Genomic DNA, 21474 nt, shown 5'->3' on the forward strand with positions numbered 1-21474 from the left:
ACTTGACTTTGTTCTCAGGAGCCCAGCAATGAATGCCTTGTCCCCGTCCCCGTCCACATCCTTGAGCTCTAGACCAGGTGCTGGTAAAAACAAACAGGATAGAAGAATCCAGCCATGACTGAAGAGCTGCCCCAGAAAAGAAGAATCAGGCCTGCCACATGGGGAGAGCTGAGCTACCGGGCTCACTATTGGCCCCAAGAATCATTGCATGTCTTGAAACTTAGCCACTGTCTAAGATGCATGCAGGAGGAAGAAGCTGGAGACTCATTTCTGAGGGGGCTGTAATCTTTTGGGCCAGGACAGGGGTGCCTGCATGGAGACAAAATCAGATGTTCCAGAAAGGTTCATCTGAGCCTCTGACTGTTAGACCCCACTCACCATTTACATAGAGGAAAGTAGGTCCCACTGCAAACCACATGTAAGGCAGAAGTATCCAAAGCCTTCTTTGGTTCAGTCCTGTATAGAAAGATAAATTGTGACCAGACATACAATAAAATTAACTTTAAGGCCAGAATGCTGAGATAAGACAGATATATTCAGCTTAGCAAGGCCTGATGAAATTCATCCTAAGGTGCTTAAGACAGCAGCTGAAGCAATCTCTGAATCATTTGCAATTATCTATGAGAACCAGAAGATAGGAGAGGTCCTAAAGGACTGGAAAAGAGCAAAAAACTCCCCCAGGAAACCTAAAACAAAGCCTGTCTTGAAAGATAGGTTAGTGGACTGTAGACCAGTCAGCCTAACGCTGAACCTGAGAACTGAAACAAACTATTAAGTAAGTCATCATAGGATCTCAACCATAGGATAAGATACTGGATGACTCCTTGATAAGAAGATAAGAAACAGTGAATATGGGCTTCTCAAGGAAAGATATTGTCAAACACAATTGATTTCCTTCCTTGACAGGGTAATGGGTCTAAAGAATTAGAGGGAAGCAGCAGATGTGATTTACCTTTAATTTAGTAAGACTTTAGACTTCATGCGATGTTTTCAGAAGCAAGCTAAGAAAATAAGGTCTAGATGTAAAAAGTGGATGAGTAATTGAAAAATGAATCTCCAAGAGTAATAATCAGTAATTTCCTGACCACCTGGGAAAACCTCTGTAGATGAGTCCCACAAAGGATTGTCCCGAGTCCTACTCTATTCAGTAGCTTCATTAGTAACTTGCAAAAGGGATTGCAAAATGTAAGGGATATTTGCAAATGACACTAGTTTAGAGGGAGAGGATTCTGTTACAATCAGAACTCAAATGAATCTTGACAAACTGGAGACAGTCTGAAAACAAGATGAAATTCAATAAAGACAAATACAAAGTGCCACAGAGAGGAAGAAGAAAGCATATAAACAAGTACAAATCAGGGAATTTCTGGTTAAGTGGCAGTAGTGCAGAAAGAGATTGGAGGTAAAGTGATACTGCTAGGGAAAAAATACAGAAATCCTTTTCACAAGCATTAGGAGGTGTGTACCATGTAAGACGTAGTAGGTAATGATTCCAGTCTGTTCAGTATTGGTGAAGACAGCTGGATTATTTAGTCTCATTTGGAGAAATTCACTTCAGGAATGATATCGCAAGACCTGTGATGCCCTGGCTGGGAGGAAGGGGACTCTCCTCTCACAGACTCTGCCAGTTCTCATTTCTGTGATTCAGGAACAGTTCCTCAGTTCCAGAAATGAAGGTTCAGTCTGATTTTAAATTCAGTCTCATGTCTCATGAGTTTACTGCATGTCAAGTTCAACCACACTGTGACTGCTTCATTCACTGCAATAGATGAGATTCCTCTGTATAACAGACTAGTCTTATGAGAGTGAGTAAAAGCTGATGGAGAGAGATAAATAAAAATTACTTTGATTTACATATATATATAAAACACTTAAAAATAAAGCCACTGAAGAATGTTCCTAATCTGAAGATCTAGATTTTCTCTTAAATGTAAATGCTTCAGTTATGACAGCAATCTACAGATAAGGGAAAAGATAAGCAGAGCAGAGTTCTCAGTGCTATTCTGTCCTTTGTAGAAAAATGTCTTCATGGTTTATTATAAAATCATGCAACGTGACAGAATGGATCAGCTCAACGTGCTTAGGAAGTAAACTTGCCTCCATGATAGAAACCATTAAAGAGATAAGGTCTACGACGAGTACGTTTTCCTAAAGGTAAGCCAGTAATATTTAGATGCTTGGCTGTACTGTTTGCATTAGAGAGAAGATGATTTAGATGGGTGACAAATGTCAAACTGTTCAAAGATCCCAATAACTTGCAGTCTAGCTTGTGCTCCCTTCATTGCTCTTACATCTTTAATGATGTAAGTACTCCCTGCCATCTCATCTGAAGCAGAATTAGGGACTTACTCTGATGTCTCCTGACTTTATCTACCGCCTTTTTCTCTACACAGCTTTCTTGATAATAAATATGCTAGTTTGGAGAGTCAGGGTGGCTCACAGGTTTGGTTTCAGTTGATAGGTACTGAAATGAAGACAGCTTCTTCATCTACAAAGATGTTAGGCAGCATCCAAGGCAGCCAGCTTGGCAGGACAATAACTCACCAAGCAAATATCCAGGAGGCAGAACTCTTCAGGCTACCGCTATGATAACCCAAGGCATCTCAAAGCACCCTGAAAGGGAAGGCACAACACAGGAGTTGAGTAAGAGGTCAGGTCCCTGAGAGCCTGGATGCTCCTGGAGCAGCACTCTTCAGGCCACCAGTTACATGCTCATGGGCAGAAAGCTGGCAGATAGCTTTATTCGTGGGTATAAGCAAACATCAGACTGATCTGGCGTGAGATGGTTACTCCTGCTGCAGGCGATAGTATGAACTTCCTGCCTGATAATTTACAGATGCCTCCTCTCATTCTAGCAGCATATGGCAACTTGCAAGCCTTACTACTGGCCTTCCTCACGTTTGCTCCTCCTCAAAAGCTTCCTCTGCCAAACAGGTGGGGCAGTGGGGTAGCCAGCATGCCTACCACCAAAGGGAACCTTTCAGCAGATGTGTTCATCACCACTGAGGATTTCACATAAAATAAACTCCCATGCCATGTCACATTGAGCCTTATAAACAGTCCTCTTCCGAAAAACACCTCTCTCCCACATGTAGACCAAGTGCCTTCCACCTTGACTGCCTCCTCTTGGGACTCACAGCCCCAAACACCATCTCTTGGACGCCAACGAACTCAGGAGGGCAAGACCAACGGACAGGAGAGAAAGATCAGTCACCGCTGCGTTCACACACCACACGTATGTTTGGGAGGCAAAAAGAAGGTAGTGAAACCTTTCCTACCAAAAAGCACATTCTGTGATATTGGGAATGACTCCAGCACTGAGCTAAGCAGAGCGTATGGCCATGAGGGTGACATTCATGCAGGGCAAAGACCCACCCTGAGGCCTGTGCATCATTCATGCTTTAGAGACTCAAATTTATCTGGAGGAAGCACAGCTCAGTTATAAATAGAACTGGATAAGGCTGGCCCTACTTTCAGTTTGTTCTCTTCCTGCTGGGATTTGGATGCTCTCCTTGGTACAGTGTTTCACCAGGAATCTGCTTGCTTATTCTCCTCACAGCACTTCCCACTGTACTTATTAGGCTTGGATGTTAACAGCTGAGGAGCAAGGAACCAGACATTAGACTCTTCCTGTTTGTCTCGTCAGTGGTCGTGTTCTTGCATCAGACACAACACGTAGCTGAACGATGGGTGCCAGAGGCCAGCAAAGCTCTGGGGTATTCAACCTATTGCAATTCATGGCTCACAGTTTCAATTCTGACTGTGCTCATTGAGCAAGATTTCCAATTTACAGACAAAATATGAAGTTGCCTGCTCCACGTGTAGGACAAGCAGATACACACAGCAGGCAGGCTCGCATCCAAATCCCCAAACTGTCTGATGCTGCTGAATCAGAGACAGCATCTGTAATGTGCCTGACAGAAGGTTCCCATCACTGCAGAATCGAGCAGACTCGCAGCAGGGAAGGGGAGAGCCAGCTCCTGGGCATGCCAAGTGCTGCGCGTCTCCTAGACCGTAGCTCACCCTGGCCCTGTGGGCTCGCAAGAGGGTGCAAAAGCTCACAATGTATCAGCAATGCCCAGCCCTTGCTTCTTGCGCCCTGCTATAAATCGGTATGGCTTCACTTACAAAGTCCCTGCCCAGCTTGCATCTAGCTCCGCCCTTATTTCTCTCTTATCTCTATTTCCTTCTCCTCAGTGAAGCACTCCATCTTTCACAGGCTGGGTCAGTGCTATTAAGACCCATCTGGTCTGTGTGCTTTCTCCATCTATTTTCAGGATCTAGCAGTCAGCATTTTAGACTAGGGCAGTCACATTTTAGAGACCACCACAGAAATACTTTTTTTCCACAGTTTCCTGATTCCTGCTAAATATTCAGTTAACCTTTGCAACTGCTATAAAGTCATAGAATAGGATTCAAAGATTCAAGCAACCAAACAAATGCATTACAACTTCTCTGCCATTTGAAACTGCAGGCTAACATTTTCCAGCATCCCAAGGCCTTTAGGGACTCTTAAATTTTAAAAGCAAAGTTTTCTCCATGAACTAGCACAACTACAACTAACAAGCAAAAAATTAAGTAAGCATACTTTGTTTGTAGACACCAGAAAAGAAATAAACAGCCTGAAAATCCACAATAAGATGGTTCAGATCTTAAGTAAAAGGATGGGGAGGGAGAAGAACAATATAGTGCTAGAAAAAAATCTATTTAGCAAGCAGCAGTGACAGCAGAAGGCAGAAAGCTGGTTCAGCATCTGTACGAAGTACAGAGGAAAAGCAGCATCAAAGGAAAAAAGCTTCTTTTCAGACAAACCTTACATGATCTGCAAGGGAGGATTTCAATGCTTTGCAAGAGAATTTCTAACCTGCAAGAATCCAGACCCAAGGTGCAGTTTAAAAATAACCAGCTACAGAAACTGAATCTCCAGAAGGTAGATTCTGATACTATCTCAAAAAAATACATCAGTGTTAAAAGATCAGTGATTTTGTCCATTAACGTCAAAGATACTTAGGAAGAAACATCTGGGCATTTACCTTGTCTAACCTTAAAGCGGCTCCAAGAAGTTGTCCAAAAAGTTTTAAACATGGTATAAATATGCTGCAAAAGCTTGTATCAAGCAGTTCTGCCATAGCACCGTGTCTTGCCTCAACCACCTCCAGCTGACTACAGGAGCCCTCTCCATTCCAGAACTGCTATGGCAATTCCTACCTCCTTCCTCTTTCGGTTGGTCTACAACAGGGCAAATCACCTGAACATGAAGCTGGCAGCACTTGGGAAAATGCAGCGTGCACTGATTCATAGCACATCCTGTCAGTAACACAGGTGACTGTGAACAGCCATCATATCTGTCCTCTCATTCTCTACATGTGGTTCTCATACACCCACCTTCACGTCCTCCAGTCTTCTTGCCACTACCAAGGCCAGGGCTTAGGATGCCAAAGTGAGCCTAAGGCTTCCGGATGGACCTCCCTGGCTCAAGCTGGCTTTCCCTAATAATGGTGAAACTTGACTGCGTGGGAGACAGGATTTTCTCCAGCATGGCTGTGACTCTGCAGTGACCTCTCCAAGCTGCTAAGGACAATCGGAAAGCTGTGGTTCTTCATCCTGCTTTCTACAGCAAGCATACAGCTACCCTTCCTAAACACAGCCCTTCCTGCCTACACTTCCCTCCAGGGGAGGACAAGGGAGCAAACATATGATAGATGGTTGTCAGCCACTAAATGCCTCCCAGTGCTACAGTGATGAGTGCAGTGCAAGGCTCTGGACAGTTTGGGGCAGGTAATGCTGCAACACCCTGTTACTGGATGCAGAGTTCACTGCAGGGAGCAGGACTGCACCAAATGACTGCCGTAGCAAGGCAGCTTTTGCCAGACCACGGTCTCCTGGCCCCAAACCCATGCTGGTCGGCATGTGGAAGCTCTTTCCACACCTCAGCACTTCTGTGCATGAATGTGCTGAATGACTCTCTGGTGAGAACACAGTGGCTTCCTTTATTTCTAGGACGTAAGAGGTTAACCAGGCTTTTTGCCCTGCTTGCACTGGGTCTGGTATGCAAGGCAGGGATGGTAGAAAGAAAAAAGCAGCAGAAAGCTACTGGAGGGCTGGAGAGGAAGGTCTGCTGTGCAAACATTGCACTGACCCAGAGTGAGAGATGCAGATTACTTGTGTCACCCTAGATGCTTTGTGCTAAATGAACCTTGCTGTCTGGTTTCTGTTCTGTTTATCCCTTCAGTTTATGTTCTCCCACTTGCCAGCTCTCAAGACAAGCCATCCTGATTGTCTTCATCGCTATCTCCTGTCCAGCCTTCCTTGTCTCAGGCCTCCCTTGCTCTCTTTTCTTCTTCAAATTTCTACTTCTCCTCTGGATTTCTTCCCTAACAGTAACATCATAAAGTTGAATGAGGGCCTATCACTGAACTACCCCCATAAAATGCCCATTTTGTGCCCCTTAGCAGGGAAGGCAACAGAATGAGAGTTGAGCCCGTTTTGAGACAGCTAATTTTTATTCTGACCTTGATAGCAACCTTCTGTCTCTCCTTTTTATTTTCTTTGCATCAAACTCTTTGTTCGCCTGAAGCCAAAGAAACACAATATTATGTGAAGCAGTAACATCTCAGAAGCAAAGCATGCTGCAGAAGCTGTTTGTCTGACTGTGGATGACAGATTTACGAGATTGACAGTCATCAGCAAGGAAACAATATGCTGGTGTGACAGTGGATTACAACAAAATGGTTTTTCTTCTCTTATGTGCAGAGTATACAGTTAGCTCCCTGGAAAGGCCTTTTTTGTGGAGCTGTGCCCAGTAGTATGAAGTAGGGTGGAAAACCACAGGTTATGCGGACTGTAAAGGTATTCTGTAACTGAACTCATTTACTTCTACCAGCAAAATAAGATCTTGCTAGGTGAGTCTGAGGTGACATCACGTATTGCTAAGACTCACTGAAGAGTTACTTAAGGACTTAGATAAGAACATAGAAAGCAGAGATGGAGAAGAGATTGCACAATTATGAGAAAAATTCCAGTGAGAGAGTCTCAGGTGTGTTTTATTTGATTTACACCTGAGATGGGACTTCCACAAATTCTACTGGGAAACTCTTATGCAAGTTGATACTTTCTCCAGGTTCCTTTGGCAGAATGCAGACTATTAGAATGCTGCTGTGTCCTTTTCATCCTAACAGTGAGCATCCCGTTTAACCTGAATAGCATTTGGCAGAGTTAGCAAGCAGTGGCCAGTCCTTTCTCCTCCCATGCACAAATACGACGCAGAAAATAATTCCTTCGGGATGCCATCTGAAGCTCCATGTTGTCAGGTCCTCAGGCAGGACAGATGAGATTTAGTAAACTAACAATGAATAAAGTTGTTTTTCTAACCAGTGATCTCTCCACAGAAATCCCAAGCCAAATTGTGCTCGTGGGTAAGCCTGCCACACTGAGATTTGCTCTAAGCACAGCTGAAAGAAAAGTTCCCTTTGCAGATTTTAGGGTCAATACTCTGCAGTTGAGAATTTAGTCAGAAATTCTGATTGTGAGCAAGCTAAAAAAAAAAAAACATTCCAACCCCTTGCAGCAGTACTGGCTCTGTACTAATCCCAGCAGCAAGCAGAAATAAAGTCCTTATTTTGATGTGAAACTATGAACTAGAAACACACAGTGGAAACAAACCTGTTGTATAAGATGTGTTTTAAGAGAGGGATTGAATAGCAGAAACAGATTTGACTCCGCAGATAGTTTCAGTTATCAGTCTCTGTTTCTGAAATGCTCAAGCTTCCAAACTCTTCAAACTTTCTCAGCTGAAAAAGTCTATCTATCTATCTGCATTATTTTAGATTTGCATAAAATATTTAGCATATTCCAGTGTCAGAAGGTAAGAAAAAAAGCACTCTCCCCACCTGTAAATAAACCTAATCATCATATTTAAAAAAAAAAAAAAACAAGGGAGAAAGTAAAAATGAAACTTGAAGCTGAGGGTGCCTTTCCAGCAGGCGACGCTTCTCCCCAAGGGACACTGCTCTGGTGGGCTCTGCCAAGGTGTGTGGCACAGTCTAGTCAAGCTGTACCACCTTGGCCACCTTGACTGACATCCAGAGCCAAACTGTGGGATTTAGCTACTGGCATGAACAGATGCCCTGTCCAGGGACTTGCTTTCTAGGAGTACTCGGGGCTGGAGATGATGGAGGGATGAGGCTTTTACTGATTGATTGGATCACTCTCTTGGTTGAAGTGGGCTAGAGTCTAACCTCACAAAGGGTTTTGCCAGGCAAAACGCCACAGATTGGCACTGTTTCCCAGGATCTCACTCCTTTTAAGCTGGTGTTTGATTGTACCATGTAGTCAAAGGCAGAGGCCTGAACTCACTGACCTGGGAGATCATTTCCAGTGTTATGTTCCTTTAAGACTTAAGGTTTCAGTAACTATATTAGCCACATTGCACTGCATACATATGTATTCACATGTCTGTGTATGTGTTTATTTGTTTCTGGCTTTGGAATTTAATCAATTGGTAGAAAGAAATTAGAAGTATGTCATTTAAAATAAACCAGAATTTTCTATTGTTTACACTGCAGTAGGACTTAATACCTAAGAAGCCACTGCTATGCACTTTACGAAAGGGGGGCCAGTATCAGGCAGACAACCTCATTCTTAGGTAACAGAATTAGCAAATTTGTATATTATTTTGGTCCTAATAATAGGCTATGTTACATTGCCTTTGTTTTATGCAAAGTTACTGAGATATTACTAAGTCATTGAAGATGAAATAGCAAAAGAAAAGAACTGTCAGGCCGCTTTACTCACTTCCTATTTTGCTTCTGTTGTGAAAGGGACTGTATTGTTTCAAAAAGAACAAGCCAGGCAGTCCAAAGAACAAGACTCTTAATTTTATGGGAGACCTTTGTTACTTTTCTAATCGGTCTTTAAAGTCATGGGCTTGCAGTCTCTACAAAAGTGAGAACTGCACAAGGTAGTCTAGACAAAGAGGAGGCATTCAGACTATACCTGTGGTATTTGCATGGGGAGAAACAGAGCATCTTTGAACTCAATCTGAGAAGCCATCACCTTCTAGAACCTTTTAGCGCTGAATGAGGAAGAACAATCCGGTGTCTCGGCCGAACAGACCATCCTTCATGCCCGTTTTTCTCCCGTGAAATGAAATTCAGAAATCTCTTTTAACTTTTTTGGCTGATGTTGACAAATGCCAACAGTTCAGGTCTTTCCAACAGAGGTACAAGCTCTTCTGATTGCTGTGCAATCACCTGATTACTATGGTAATGGGAGGAGCTTGCAATTCTTTGCCCTCTGTAATGTGAATGTGTGAGTGTGGGTGTGCATGTGCACACATGTGACAAATTCTATGATAATAACAACCATGGCTGGAGATCCTGAGTAAACCCATAAGAAGAGCTAAACGTTCTTTCTAGAAGAAAAGCTTTGGCCTGACAAAGAGCAAGCATAAAATTCAAGTCTTCTTGGAAATGCTGCATTTGCCCATAACCTCTCTGTTTACAGCTAGCGCCAGTCTTGCTCTTGGCAAGTCCCACATTCATCTGCAGATTCATCAAGATCCCTTTATTTCTTGGACTTTTATTGGAAGATGCAATAACAGGGGGCTATGACGGGGACAACCTATGCATGACATGTGCCAAAGTACAAGGAACATCGACAATGTGCTTGGAGGCACGACTGTATTAGGCAGGAAAACCTAACTCAGGTAACATCAACAGTTTTGGTGGCAACATTGTAGCCCTGGCTAGCGAACCAAATACACACCTCTGGACCTCAGCAGGCTCACAGAACTCACGCTGAAATCTGTGCTGGCACACTTGTACTGCTATGAAAGAGATCAGAAACACATACTTCTTCCAGTGCTTCAATTTTAACTCAGGTTACAGTGTAGACATAGGTATAAAGCCAGTCGGATGTAACAATATATTCACCCTGGCCCTTTACAAAACTAGCTGTCCGGAAGCTCTTTGTAACAGATGCCAGGAAGGCTTTTTAAGGGTCACTAGTTTAAGAGCATCACTTGCACATCATAATCCTTAATTCACTAGAAATCTTCAAGGTCAATGACAGAGTATTGAATCCCAGTAGCAGCTAGTTTCATGAGGAGCTGTCCCGAGGCCGGCTGTGTCCTAACACAGGTCTGTTTTAGGGCCAATTATGTTTGATGCTCTGCTCATTAGTGCCTGCCCTTTGAATTTGTATTTGGAAAATACACTGGCACTAATGGTAGCACTGAATATGCTAGCACTGAATGCTCGTATATACAGAGGAGACCAGTTCCTCCCCAAACAGAAGTCATTTATAATAATGAAAACGAATGAGGAATAACTATTTAAAGCAGAGGTCTGCTCACATGTTTCTGCTGAGGACCAAGGATTCATCCGATTTCTTTGCATTTCTGTATAGTTCCAAAGTAGTTTTACACATCACATTTGAATCGATCACTAATGCATGTACTACACCAACACCTCTGCCCCATAGGACTTTTCCCAGCTGTGCCCAAATTCAGTGCAATTAAAACAAAGACAGGTTAAAGGAAAGCAAAAGCAGGCTCACCTGCCATACTGGATCCGTGTGCTTTCCTGACTTAGCATTACTCCTGTAGCTGGGCTGGGAGCTTGGCTTCTTGAGATTGTAGATGGCCACATTGCCATCATAAAAGCCCACTGCCACGAGGTGGGGGTGGTCACTGTGGATGTCCAGACACATGATGCCACTCTCACTGCTGAAGATGAACTCAGGGAAGGAGGGGTTCTTCATGGTGTATAGCAGAAGCATGCCCCGGCTCTGCTTCATGAAGTCATCTAAACAAAGAGGAGTTTCACTGTCAAATCAGTTTCCCAGATTTTCTGCTATTGAGACGTATGATCTGACACCACTGACCTATGCCTGAAAACAATCTGAACACAAGGTCATGTGGGAAAGACTTCAGTTACAAGACAGAACAGTCATGTTGGGGTGCTTAGACCTGAACAGCCTTTCCTCCATTAATATACCAGCCCCAGGACTTGGGATCAATGTGCTTATGCAGAAAAACTACTCTCTTAGCAGGTTGTTTCTACGAGGGGAAGTTGAGAGACCTTAGAGGACAAATGCATTCGAAACTTCTGGACACTTACCTCTTTGGGTTTGGATTTCATTAACATTGCACACACGCAGACAGAACCAAGGATAGATGCATTTCAATTTCTATATTGGCAGTGTTTCATATTACAGCTTCTTCTGCTTCTTCAGAGAAAAACATGTCATTTAAGTGCGTATACAGAATCACACCCACTGCCATTACACATAACTGTGCAATGCACATGTCACTGCTGTTTTATTTTCAGTTTATATCCAAAGTCTCCTCCTTGTTTTGCATAAAAGTTTTCTTTTGCTGACAATTTCTATTTTCCTTTCCACTTATTTTTACCTTTGCTTTTTGCAGCCTGCAATTAGCTCTCCCTAGTCTCAACAGGGCTATTTTTCTTTTGGTTTTATCATGTCTGGACTGTCCTTTGCAGTTCTTAGGTTTTTTGCTTGTCTAAAAAACAATTTCCAAATTCTTTCAAAGGGGTAGAAAAGTTGTTGATGCAGATAAGCTCCCCAGAAGCAAAGAAGGAGGTTTCCTAAGCTATCAAAACAGTGCTCTCTCTGAGGGAATCCTAGCCATCCTTCCAAATGCTATTTTTTGCTTTGGCATGTAGTATATGGGAAACAAATTTATCACTTTTTTGTGCTTCAACTAGCTACTATATGTCTTATTTCCAGAATAGTCACCTTCTTTTAAAAGTACTTCCTGCTTTGCCTAACATTTTGACCAGCCTGCAGGATAAGCACTTGGTAGGTGCATACCCCAGAGATAACACTAATTTCTCCTTGGCAGTGAGCTGTTCCCAAATCAGCCTGCACGTACAGATGTTGCTTCCCTCAAACTTATTGAGGCCACATACACAAAGAACTTTTGAAGAATTAGTAAAGCAACCCATACATCAACAAAATCATTAATGCTGCTCTTTATTTGGACCGCAGAAATATTCTAACTTTTTAATTATACATGGGACCCTCTGCAGGTCGGGGCAGGCAGGGGAAAGGGTTTCCTGATTTTGCAGAAATGTGAGATACCCCAAACAATATTTTTTAACATATTCTTTGGAAAAAAAGGGGAGCTTATTCCTAGAATTCTAGCTGAAAAGAAAATAAATTTGCTTTCTCTGTAAGAGACCTGCTCTATCCTTCTCAGAATTCATAGAACTGCCTTTGTTCTTAGCCAATTAATGTCATCAAACTGTTATTAAGTCTACGCCCAGTCTGGATAAAGATGAATCCCTCTTCTCCTCAGCAGGAGAAACACTCAGGAAGGGTGTGCAGATGACCTACCAGGAGCGACTCACAGGAGAAGGAACTAGGAAGTCAAATCTGCTAGCTGGCCTTTGAACTCAATTTATTTCTTGCTCTAATTCCTCCTGGAGTGTGCTGAACAACAAGGCATATTTCCAAAAAGTCTGCAGTGTACATTCATTCTCTGTCCGTAGGCACTGAGCTGAGGGGCCTAGGAATGCTGTCCCCCATGCTGTGCACAAACAGCAGAGACACATCTCCAGTGACTAAGTTAGCCCACCAAAGACCTGAACTGTTTTCTGGAGGTGCCTCTCTGCTGATCTGGCAGGATCATAGGCCAGTTCCATTCCTCAACTAGAGGGGAAGCAGTAGGGCCTTTATTGGGTAAAATAACTCAGCATTAGCAAGTAAATCCACCTGGAGAACGTTAGCCTCAAAGAGGAAAGCAAGGTCTCGGAAGAAGCTCTAACAGAGGTGAAACACAGGATTCAATTGGCAGATTAAGACACCTAAATGCAGGTCTACTAGTGGCTGTCTGCCAGCTCACTCAGAGTCTAAGCTCCTACTGTGATCAGTAGAGATCAATCAATCCACTTCACTGAGCGCAGAAAACTCACCTTAAAGAAGATCCCTGTATTTGATCTGCTCACTTACTCTCCAGGCTCCACTAACTGTAAGGGCCAAGACCGGAATCCCACCCATTCTCTCCTTTGTGTTATGAAGTACACTGGATATGGGTTAAATCAAAGATGTGTGAATATTTCAGATAAGCCTAGATAATATAACAGAATCACACAGAATCACAGAATCACGGATATGATTGCTAATGTAGAGCCTGTTTCTGATGAAAGGTAGAGTGATGAGAATAATCCACAATTAACACTGAAGCATGGCATATAAATCCCAGTAAAACAATAAGCTCCAGAGAACAGGCATATAAATCCATTTCACTGAAGGGTGAATTCTCACCCAGAGTCCTAAGCTGTGACATACTCATATCCTATTTAACAAATGAAAATTATAAGCTGATTTCATTAGCAATAGTCAATATTCCAGAAAGCACATACTCAAAACAGCATATCTCAGTTATAGTTTTAATGCATGGGTTTTTCAAGAGGAAGATTTGTGTGTTTCAGTAAAACCTAGAAGAGCACTGCAGCGTGCCCCAAATCCTGTGCAGTCGATCTCTCAAGATGCAGGTGACTTACTGAAATAACGTTAAAAGAGTGTAGAGCATGCAGTGGAGCAAAGGGTGCAGACCCAAGAGCTAGCAGCAGCTGGAAACCTGAGACAGCTTCTCTGCTCAGTGCTATTACATACTGCACTATTACAGATGCACCAGCATGAACTGAAAAAGCAGAAAGCATCTGCCCCATGCAGACCCTCCAAGTGCAAATTAAAATGTGACTCTTTTCCCAAGATATACGGCCTGGAAATAGCTGAGTTACTAGATGGTTGTTCTGAAAAACATGCCAGCAGGAGTTGTTCTTCCACTTACAGGAAGACACAAGGCAGCACAGCAATAAGAGGACAGCAAACAGACTCTTGCTATAATGAGGAAGAGCTGTATGTGATGAGGATCCCAAACGTCCATCTGAGTGGAGCTTAAATTTCAGATCCTGACACAGAACAAGTGTATGTAGGAAGAAAAGCTTTGCTAATGAAAGCAGCAGATAGTGTTAATACTGGGCTCAACCTGGAGAATTGAGCCTGTAAGCACCACATGCAATCAAAATAGCTTTCAAACCAACTGTTACTGCTGTATAAAATATTCATCTGCATTTGCATTTAGAGGTGGGCAGATTCAGCCCAAACCCTTTTTCAGAAAAATGTAGATTCAGTTACAGCAAAATGATTTGCAATATAATTGTGGCATCACCAATTAGCTCATGCAAAAAAAAAAAAAAAGAAAGAAAATACATCTAAACATTTCATTCTGACAATTGCTAAATGTCCATTTTATCAGATTTTCCTTCAGTTGAACTTAAAAGCATCAATAAATGTTGAACATCAGATCAAAATATTTTGTTTGTTGGATAGACAGACCCTTTCCCTTTTGGTTCACCACAGACCATCAGGCACACACGGATTTCCTCCATTTCTTAAGAAATGCGTAGTAGGTGGAACCAGTCAGCTCGAAGCAACAGTACCTTCAAGTTAGAAACCATAATACCTTGGGGTAAATCCTGCATTCACATAGCAAATCTTAACGTGGGGACCCTCAATCATCATCAGTCAAAGTAGAGATTTGTACTATACAAGAAGCCAATGCCACAGTTTCTTGCTTGATAAACTGGATTGCAGGATTGCAGGATTCAAAACACAAAATACTGCAACCTTACCTCCTAGATCCTACGATACACAGCTTTTAATAAACCAAGAGTGCAATCTGTCTAGCTGATATGACTCGAGCCAAGAAATCACTGTGCTAGAAGTAAACACTGCTGCTTAAAATCTGTTCTTTCTCCTCCAAGATCCCATCCAAAAGAAAAAGCAAGATGGGAAAGCACGGTTCGAAGCAGGTGCTTGTTTCTGAGCATCACAGCTGCACGAGCACATTGATTTTTCTTTCCTAAATATATCTACACTTTGATGAGCTGGCTGGCTGGGGCTTCTTCCTTTCGGCTTGAATTTCTGAGAAGCCAAAGGAATGGGCTGGCTGTGCTCTATCCCCGAACACTGGTAATACCATCTCTTCTGCGGAGAAGAGATCAATTTCAAAAACAAAAGTTTTGGTACCCAGAGAAGTGGCTCAGCTGCTTACATGCCTTTAAAACCTTTAAAGTGTAAAGGACAAGAAGAGGATTACTGCAGGCCAGCAAATTTCTCCAAGCAAAGAGAGTTCTGCAAAACCCTGAGTACAGCCTAAGCATAAGCCTGTGCTATAGCCTATGTGGCACAGGAAGATGACTGAGCAAGCCACAAATTAATGAATTCTCAAAGTACTTTTTTTTCTATCAGTGAGTCAAACCTAGGCAGTGTGGCACTGAGCACTGGCTAATCTACCCTGCTGCAAAGCATGATGTGTGAGTTTGTGCTGCTTCAGCAAGACTCTCTCCTAGCTTATTTAAATAGCTCAGCCAGCTCCACACTACGCTGTAGTCACAAAAAGGACATCCCAAAAGAAAAGAAGCGGCTGGCGCTTTGAGTTCCACTGTATGCCAACAGAAGTTGTTCAGAAAAATCATGTATTTCCTTTTTATCGCCAAGAGAGCGAGAAAGGCCCGTGGAGCAGACTGCCAAATGCAAGCCTGCAAGCTGGAAGAACAGGGAGCAGAACTTAGGACTTCACAGGAATCTGCTCAAGGCGGCCCCATCCCAGGATCCCTGAGAAATTCCAACAGGAATCGCTGATGCCTACTCTGTTTCTACTCCCTGTGAATGCCCAGAAGTACTCGAGTATATTGCTATATTGATACAAGCCCAGATCACTGTGGCTCTGGCTGTGAATCACACTGTGGTCAAGGAAAAGACTAACACAGAACTTTCAAAACCACCCCTTCCTAGAAAAGAAAAAGTTTAGAGAATTCATTACTTTGCAACTTTATGCCAGAAAAGCCTAGGCTTCTTTATATCACAGCCCACACTGCTCACTGGTATGTCCTGTTTTGAGTCCCATAACTTGTTTTTGGCTTGTACATGCATTCTTCCCTGGAAGACCTCAAAAGTCAGAGGAGCCACTGTGTCATTTGGTAGTTTGTTTTAATGCTTAATCACTTTGAGTGATTAAAAAGTTGCACCTAATTTCTCATTTGACTTACCTGGCTTTCCCTCCCCACTGCTAATTATTGTTATATCTTTCTCTGCTGGATTAAGGACTTCTTTCTTAGCTGGTGTTCTCTCTTCATTAAGATACTTAAAAACTGAACACTTATCACCTTTCAGTCTATTTTTGATAACCTTCACGGATTGAACTCCTCAAGAGTCTCACGTCTCACATGTTTCTACCAGTCCTGTATATAGAGACCTGCTTAGTAAGAAGCAGGGAGCCAACATGAGCCTTGTCACACCTGCCCAAGGCACTGTCTTCACAGCTGCGACGAGGAAGCTGCTTTTCAATGGACAAGGAGAAAAGTAGGAAACAAGGGACTTGTCACAGCAATATGGAGGACATCGCATGACTCGGACTTGTGTTAGGGGTAGGTAAAATTCACTTGCAATCTGTATTTCAGCTGGATATTGTCCTCTCCTCACCACCCTTAAGGCGTCTTCTGCAGCCCTTGAATCAGCTTGGGGCTCTTTGCTGAACTCTTTTCAATTTTTCTGCATCCGTCAAAAAATGTTGGCTCCAGAGCCACACATAACATTCCAGCACCACCCTCACTAATGCTTAAATCATACCTCTGCTGCCACTCAAGACTCCCAGTTTGCATTCCAGGATCATGTTAGCCCTCCTTGCCAAAATATCACACTGAAAACTCAAATTTATTGTTTGCACACAAAAGCCTATCTTTTTTAGAGCTGCTGCTCTCCAGGACATGGCACTCCTGCTTGTTTACAGAGGCATAATGTTATATTTGTCTGTATTAAAATGCACTTGGTTTGAATAATTCCAGTTTACCAAGAGATTAATAACTGTGTACAACAGACCTGTTCCCAGCATGATTTACGACTTGCCTTTTCATCAGCCCCATATTTCCTTGGCTGTGAGTTCGTACTTCCATGCAGCGGACCTATGAAAATAACACCTAGCTCCAGGCCTACCACTGATCTCCACAGCACCGCCTCAGAGAAACTCTATCAGATGATAACTTGACTAGCATTTATTCTGTGACATCTGTCAGCGGAAGTTGAATCCCGCTAGTAAGACCACCTGCTTTTGGCTGAACTCAGTGAGCAGAGACATTTCCCACCCTCAAGGCAAATGCACACACCCTGCGGTCAGCAATGCTGACTTTGCAAGATCTGCAAGCTCTGAGAGATCCTGTCAGTCTGGTGTAGGCAAATCGTAGATGGTTTTGTTTTATGCTAATTCAGACATTTGAATGTCATCATTTAACATCCTGCCTGACACCTTTCACCAATCGCTGGACTAATTCCTGGTATTTCTGATCAAGTTAATGTTATTAGCTGAGGGTCTGCTTAGGAAGCACAGAACTTTCCATTCAGATAGGAGAAAGAACAATAGATTTTCTAAGTCTTTTGGACATTTCAGAAAAGATAAAATTGACAGGTGACAAGGCAGGCTGTAATTTATACATGTCCTTAGGCTGTGTCATGGTCCTAATAACTGCTGTGGGCTCCGCACCCATCAGAGGCAAACCACACGCCTAAGAAACACAGAGTGATAGACAAAAACAACCTTTTTTTTCCTAGGAAACAAGCTGTCAGGTGCACGTGTATCTTACTCTGAAATACCATCTGGCAAAGTAACACAAGAGACACTGCAGTCAGCTGGGCCAGCAGAAATGAGAGCCCCAAGAAATGCCTGGAACGATGCACCGTTTGTCATTGCATTGGAGAGCAGAGGTTCAGAAGTAGACAAGAACAGAGGAGAAAGGAATGAAAAGATGCATTGCCTCCCTGAAAACAACAGGCGCATTTGACTGGCAGCTCAGCTTTCCCCGGGTTCACATAAAGGAGAGCAGGTGAGCATTAGAAAAAGAGAAGGAATACGAACTGGGCTGAGTTTGCAGTGCTGTATGTAAAAACAGACTTTTCTCATTCTAATCAGACAGGGTTTTGCCTGATGGGTCTAGTAGGCACCAGAATTCTCTTTTGAAATCTGCTCCTTTAAATAATGTACTTACAAAGGTTTGATTTCACAATGCAAATATAATAGTGCAGCTACCCCTATGCTATAAATGCTAACTTACACACTGAAGATACTCATATAATAGCAAGAGATGGTCCATATGATGAAGGGGCAAGCTGAAGAACTAGAGAGTTGTATTCCAGACTCAGCTCTGCCAAGACTGGCTAATGTGGTCTCAGTCCCTTCCTCTCTGCGCTTCACTTCATAGCACCTCTGAGGATACACATCACAGATGGGGGAGGAAAAGGGAGTGACAGATAGGGCTATAAAAGTTCCATATATCAATAACATCAAAAGGAACACTCCTACTGTTGCCAGGATTGCATTTATGTTTTATCCCTGAGACAGACAGACTTATAATTTCACATAATGCACTCACAATAACATGGAGAAAAGCCAGTGCAACCACAGAATAGCAAAACCCAAGCTCCACTTCCCAGAACGCCTCCAGGACTTGGTGACCTTTTAACTTCACACTTAGTACCCTGGTGCACTTTGCTCAGATCCCATACATCACTCCCAAACACTGCCCAATTTTTTTCGCTCAGAGCTTTTTTCCAGAGGTAAAAGCTTCAGCGCTTCAACCTCCTCTTCCAGGTCTTTCTCAGAGGTTCACTTCTTTGGTTTCTGATCTTTCGCTGCTTCATCATGTCCACCATGACTCCCTTCTCCCACATCTTGGAGAGGACATCAGATATTGACTCAAAGCAAGTGGACACTGGCAAGTAACTCACCCTGCATGCTCGGAAACTAGGGACTGAAGGATACTTCCCAGTCCCAACACCCAGGAGGACGTGCTTATCTCTGCAGAGCGCTCTGGAGCTAGGAAAGTAGACAAGCGCTAATCTTATTGTTACATGTTTGGCAGCAATCAGCACAACCAAATGAACTCTTATTCCTGCTTTTGTTTTGGTCAGCTTGGGTCTTGCTGCAGTCTTGATAGTGTTTCACTATTTAATGCCTGAGGGTCTGTTTCCCCTATTGCTGCCCTGAAAAACTGACATGCTTGAATAGCATTTGCAACCGACTAAATATTTAAGAGTGCCATCAAGCGGCCAAACGCTTGTTAGCAGTGGGTGGCTTCCAACAGCCACATGCTGTTCTGACATCTCCAGGATCAGGCAACAAATGGACATCTATAAATGTGCCTCCTTTGGATAATCACACCAGCCTGCTGTTACTGCAAACAAGCCAGGCTGCCTGCATCTAAGTATTTCTGACCTGACGAGCTCTGAGGGCAATGCGCGCACTGCAGGAGATGCTCATGTATTCCATAATTAAAGGAAAGAAACATCAGTGTTTTATGATGGTGCTGTGGCCTCTTGGAAGCAGACAGATGCCTGATGAGATGGACGTGTACAGCCTAGACCATGGAGGAGGCAATCAGAAATGATATAGCTGCTCAGAGAACTTTTCTGAAAACGTTTGGCAGAATATGCAGATTTGATTGAGGGGCAAAGAGAGAGCTGAGTAAACACATGATATACACTCCTGCCAACCTGCAGTCAATTTTGCACAGGTATGTACTTTAAGCAACAGTGAATACAAGAGCTGCCCTTATAGCTCAGACATCTGACCCTATCCTGTTCCCAGCAGTGGTTAACATCAGATGCTTAGGGAAGAGAATAAAAATAGGGCATAAAAGCAGTGGTATTTTTCGAGAATACTGTCTAGATGTCTGTCAGTTTGTGGTTAAGTATCTCCCAGGTCCCGAACAGTCATCTCCCCCTTCCTGTGTGCAGCAGCCAGCCACAGATCATTATGTCAGGACTTTCCACACTTCTTTCTGCATATGGCTAGTATATACGCCAGATAATCAGTTCTTCTCATAGTAATTCCTTATTTTTGGATTGTTTTATTTTTAGTGCACGCAATATTTTTTGTCTGAAGCAGATCTGCGAAGCAGATGATTGGTGGTTATTCTAAGTGGTTTGTAAGAGCTTCTAAAAGTAGATTTCAGAGTAAAACTATTCATTTTCTAAAAAGCTGAATTAAAATGAAAGTACTTCTATTTGTACTAGTCCCAAATAAAGCCAGATGGCTAAGTATATGGAAACAAAACAACAGGTTGCAACCCTTTGATCAGATAACAAAAGCAGGGAAGAAAAGGTAGTGATGGGAAGAGTAGAGAAGATCTTTCAGAGCGAAATCTCCAAACAGCAGTTAATGGAACTGGTCGAAAAGGCTCACAAAAAGCATTTACTTCAAATCTATGTGCAAAACAAGGGCCAAATTTGGGCTCACATTTGAATGTGATGGGAAAAGGCTGAAAAGGAAGAAGAAAGAAAAGAACTACAGAATCACAAAATAGCTGAGGTTGGAAGGACCTCTGGAGATCGCTTGGTCTAATTCCCCTGCTCAAAGGAGGGTCAACTAGAGCGGGTTGCCCAGGACCATGTCTAATCCGGTTTTGAATATAGCCAAGGATGGAGACCCCATAATCTTTCTGCGCAACCTGTACCAGCATTTGACCACCCTCACAGTTAAAAAGGTTTGTCTTATGTTTAAATGGAATCTTCTGTATTTCTCTTTGGGCCCAAAGTGCCTCTTGTCCTTTCCCTTGATACCACTGAAAATAGTCTAGCTCCACCTTCTTTACTCCCTCCCATCAGGTATTCATACACATAAGAATAAGCTTTCACCTTTCTTCCATGACTGCCAATTTAGCAGATTCCCACTCTGGGAAGCCAACCACTATGTGAACTAAATCCAACTACAAGTGTGATCAAGACCATTGGTTAATTGTGGGAGTTACTCCTGCTCCCTGGGCAATCTCGCTTCCCTCCACCTTCTCTGCGGCAGAGGAAGAAGTCTGGGGCTGGGCAGCATCTAGGAAGCAGGTGTTGCTCCAGAGCATCACTCTCCTACCCTATGCGAAGTGGGCAGAAGAGCACAGCTGGGTATCCCCATGTACACAGAAGGGTTGCATCAGGCCCTAGGCAACAAGAAGCTATCATGTCTGAAAAACTGAGCACAACAAAACACGCATACACTTTACAGAGAAAATACCATGTTGCAACCTGAAAAACAGCTCCCAGAAGTTTGCAGGGGTGATCCTGTTCTTCTGACCACAGTTTGACAGCTTGGACACAAACACAGAATCACAGAATGGTTGAGGTTGGAAGGGACCTCTGGAGATCATCTAGTCCAACCACCCCTGCTCAAGCAGGGTCACCTAAGGCCCATTGCCCCGGATTGTGTCCAGATGGCTTTTGAATATCTCCAGGGAAGGAGGCTCCACAACGTCTCTGGGCAACCTGTGCCAGTGCTTAGTCACCCTCACAGTAAGTCACCCTCATAAGTTTTTTCTCGAACATACAGTCTAATGCACCAAGGCTGCCCAGGAAGGCTCTGCACTTAGCCAAACATCTCCAAACTTCAGGACTCTTGGCCACACA

The 21474-nt window shown here is 43.2% G+C and overlaps 1 protein-coding gene across 1 annotated transcript in view; it reads right to left on the reverse strand.

Moving 5' to 3' along the window:
- Positions 1-21474, reverse strand: part of LOC104152015 (dynein axonemal intermediate chain 1) — a 150311-nt gene that overhangs the window by 70542 nt on the left and 58295 nt on the right. The window contains exon 13 of the mRNA XM_068925801.1: positions 10558-10805. Within this exon, the coding sequence (XP_068781902.1) occupies positions 10558-10805 (248 nt within the window). The remainder of the gene's footprint in view (positions 1-10557; positions 10806-21474) is intronic.

This window comes from Struthio camelus, chromosome W (assembly GCF_040807025.1).
Source record: "Struthio camelus isolate bStrCam1 chromosome W, bStrCam1.hap1, whole genome shotgun sequence".
Lineage (NCBI taxonomy): Eukaryota > Metazoa > Chordata > Aves > Struthioniformes > Struthionidae > Struthio > Struthio camelus.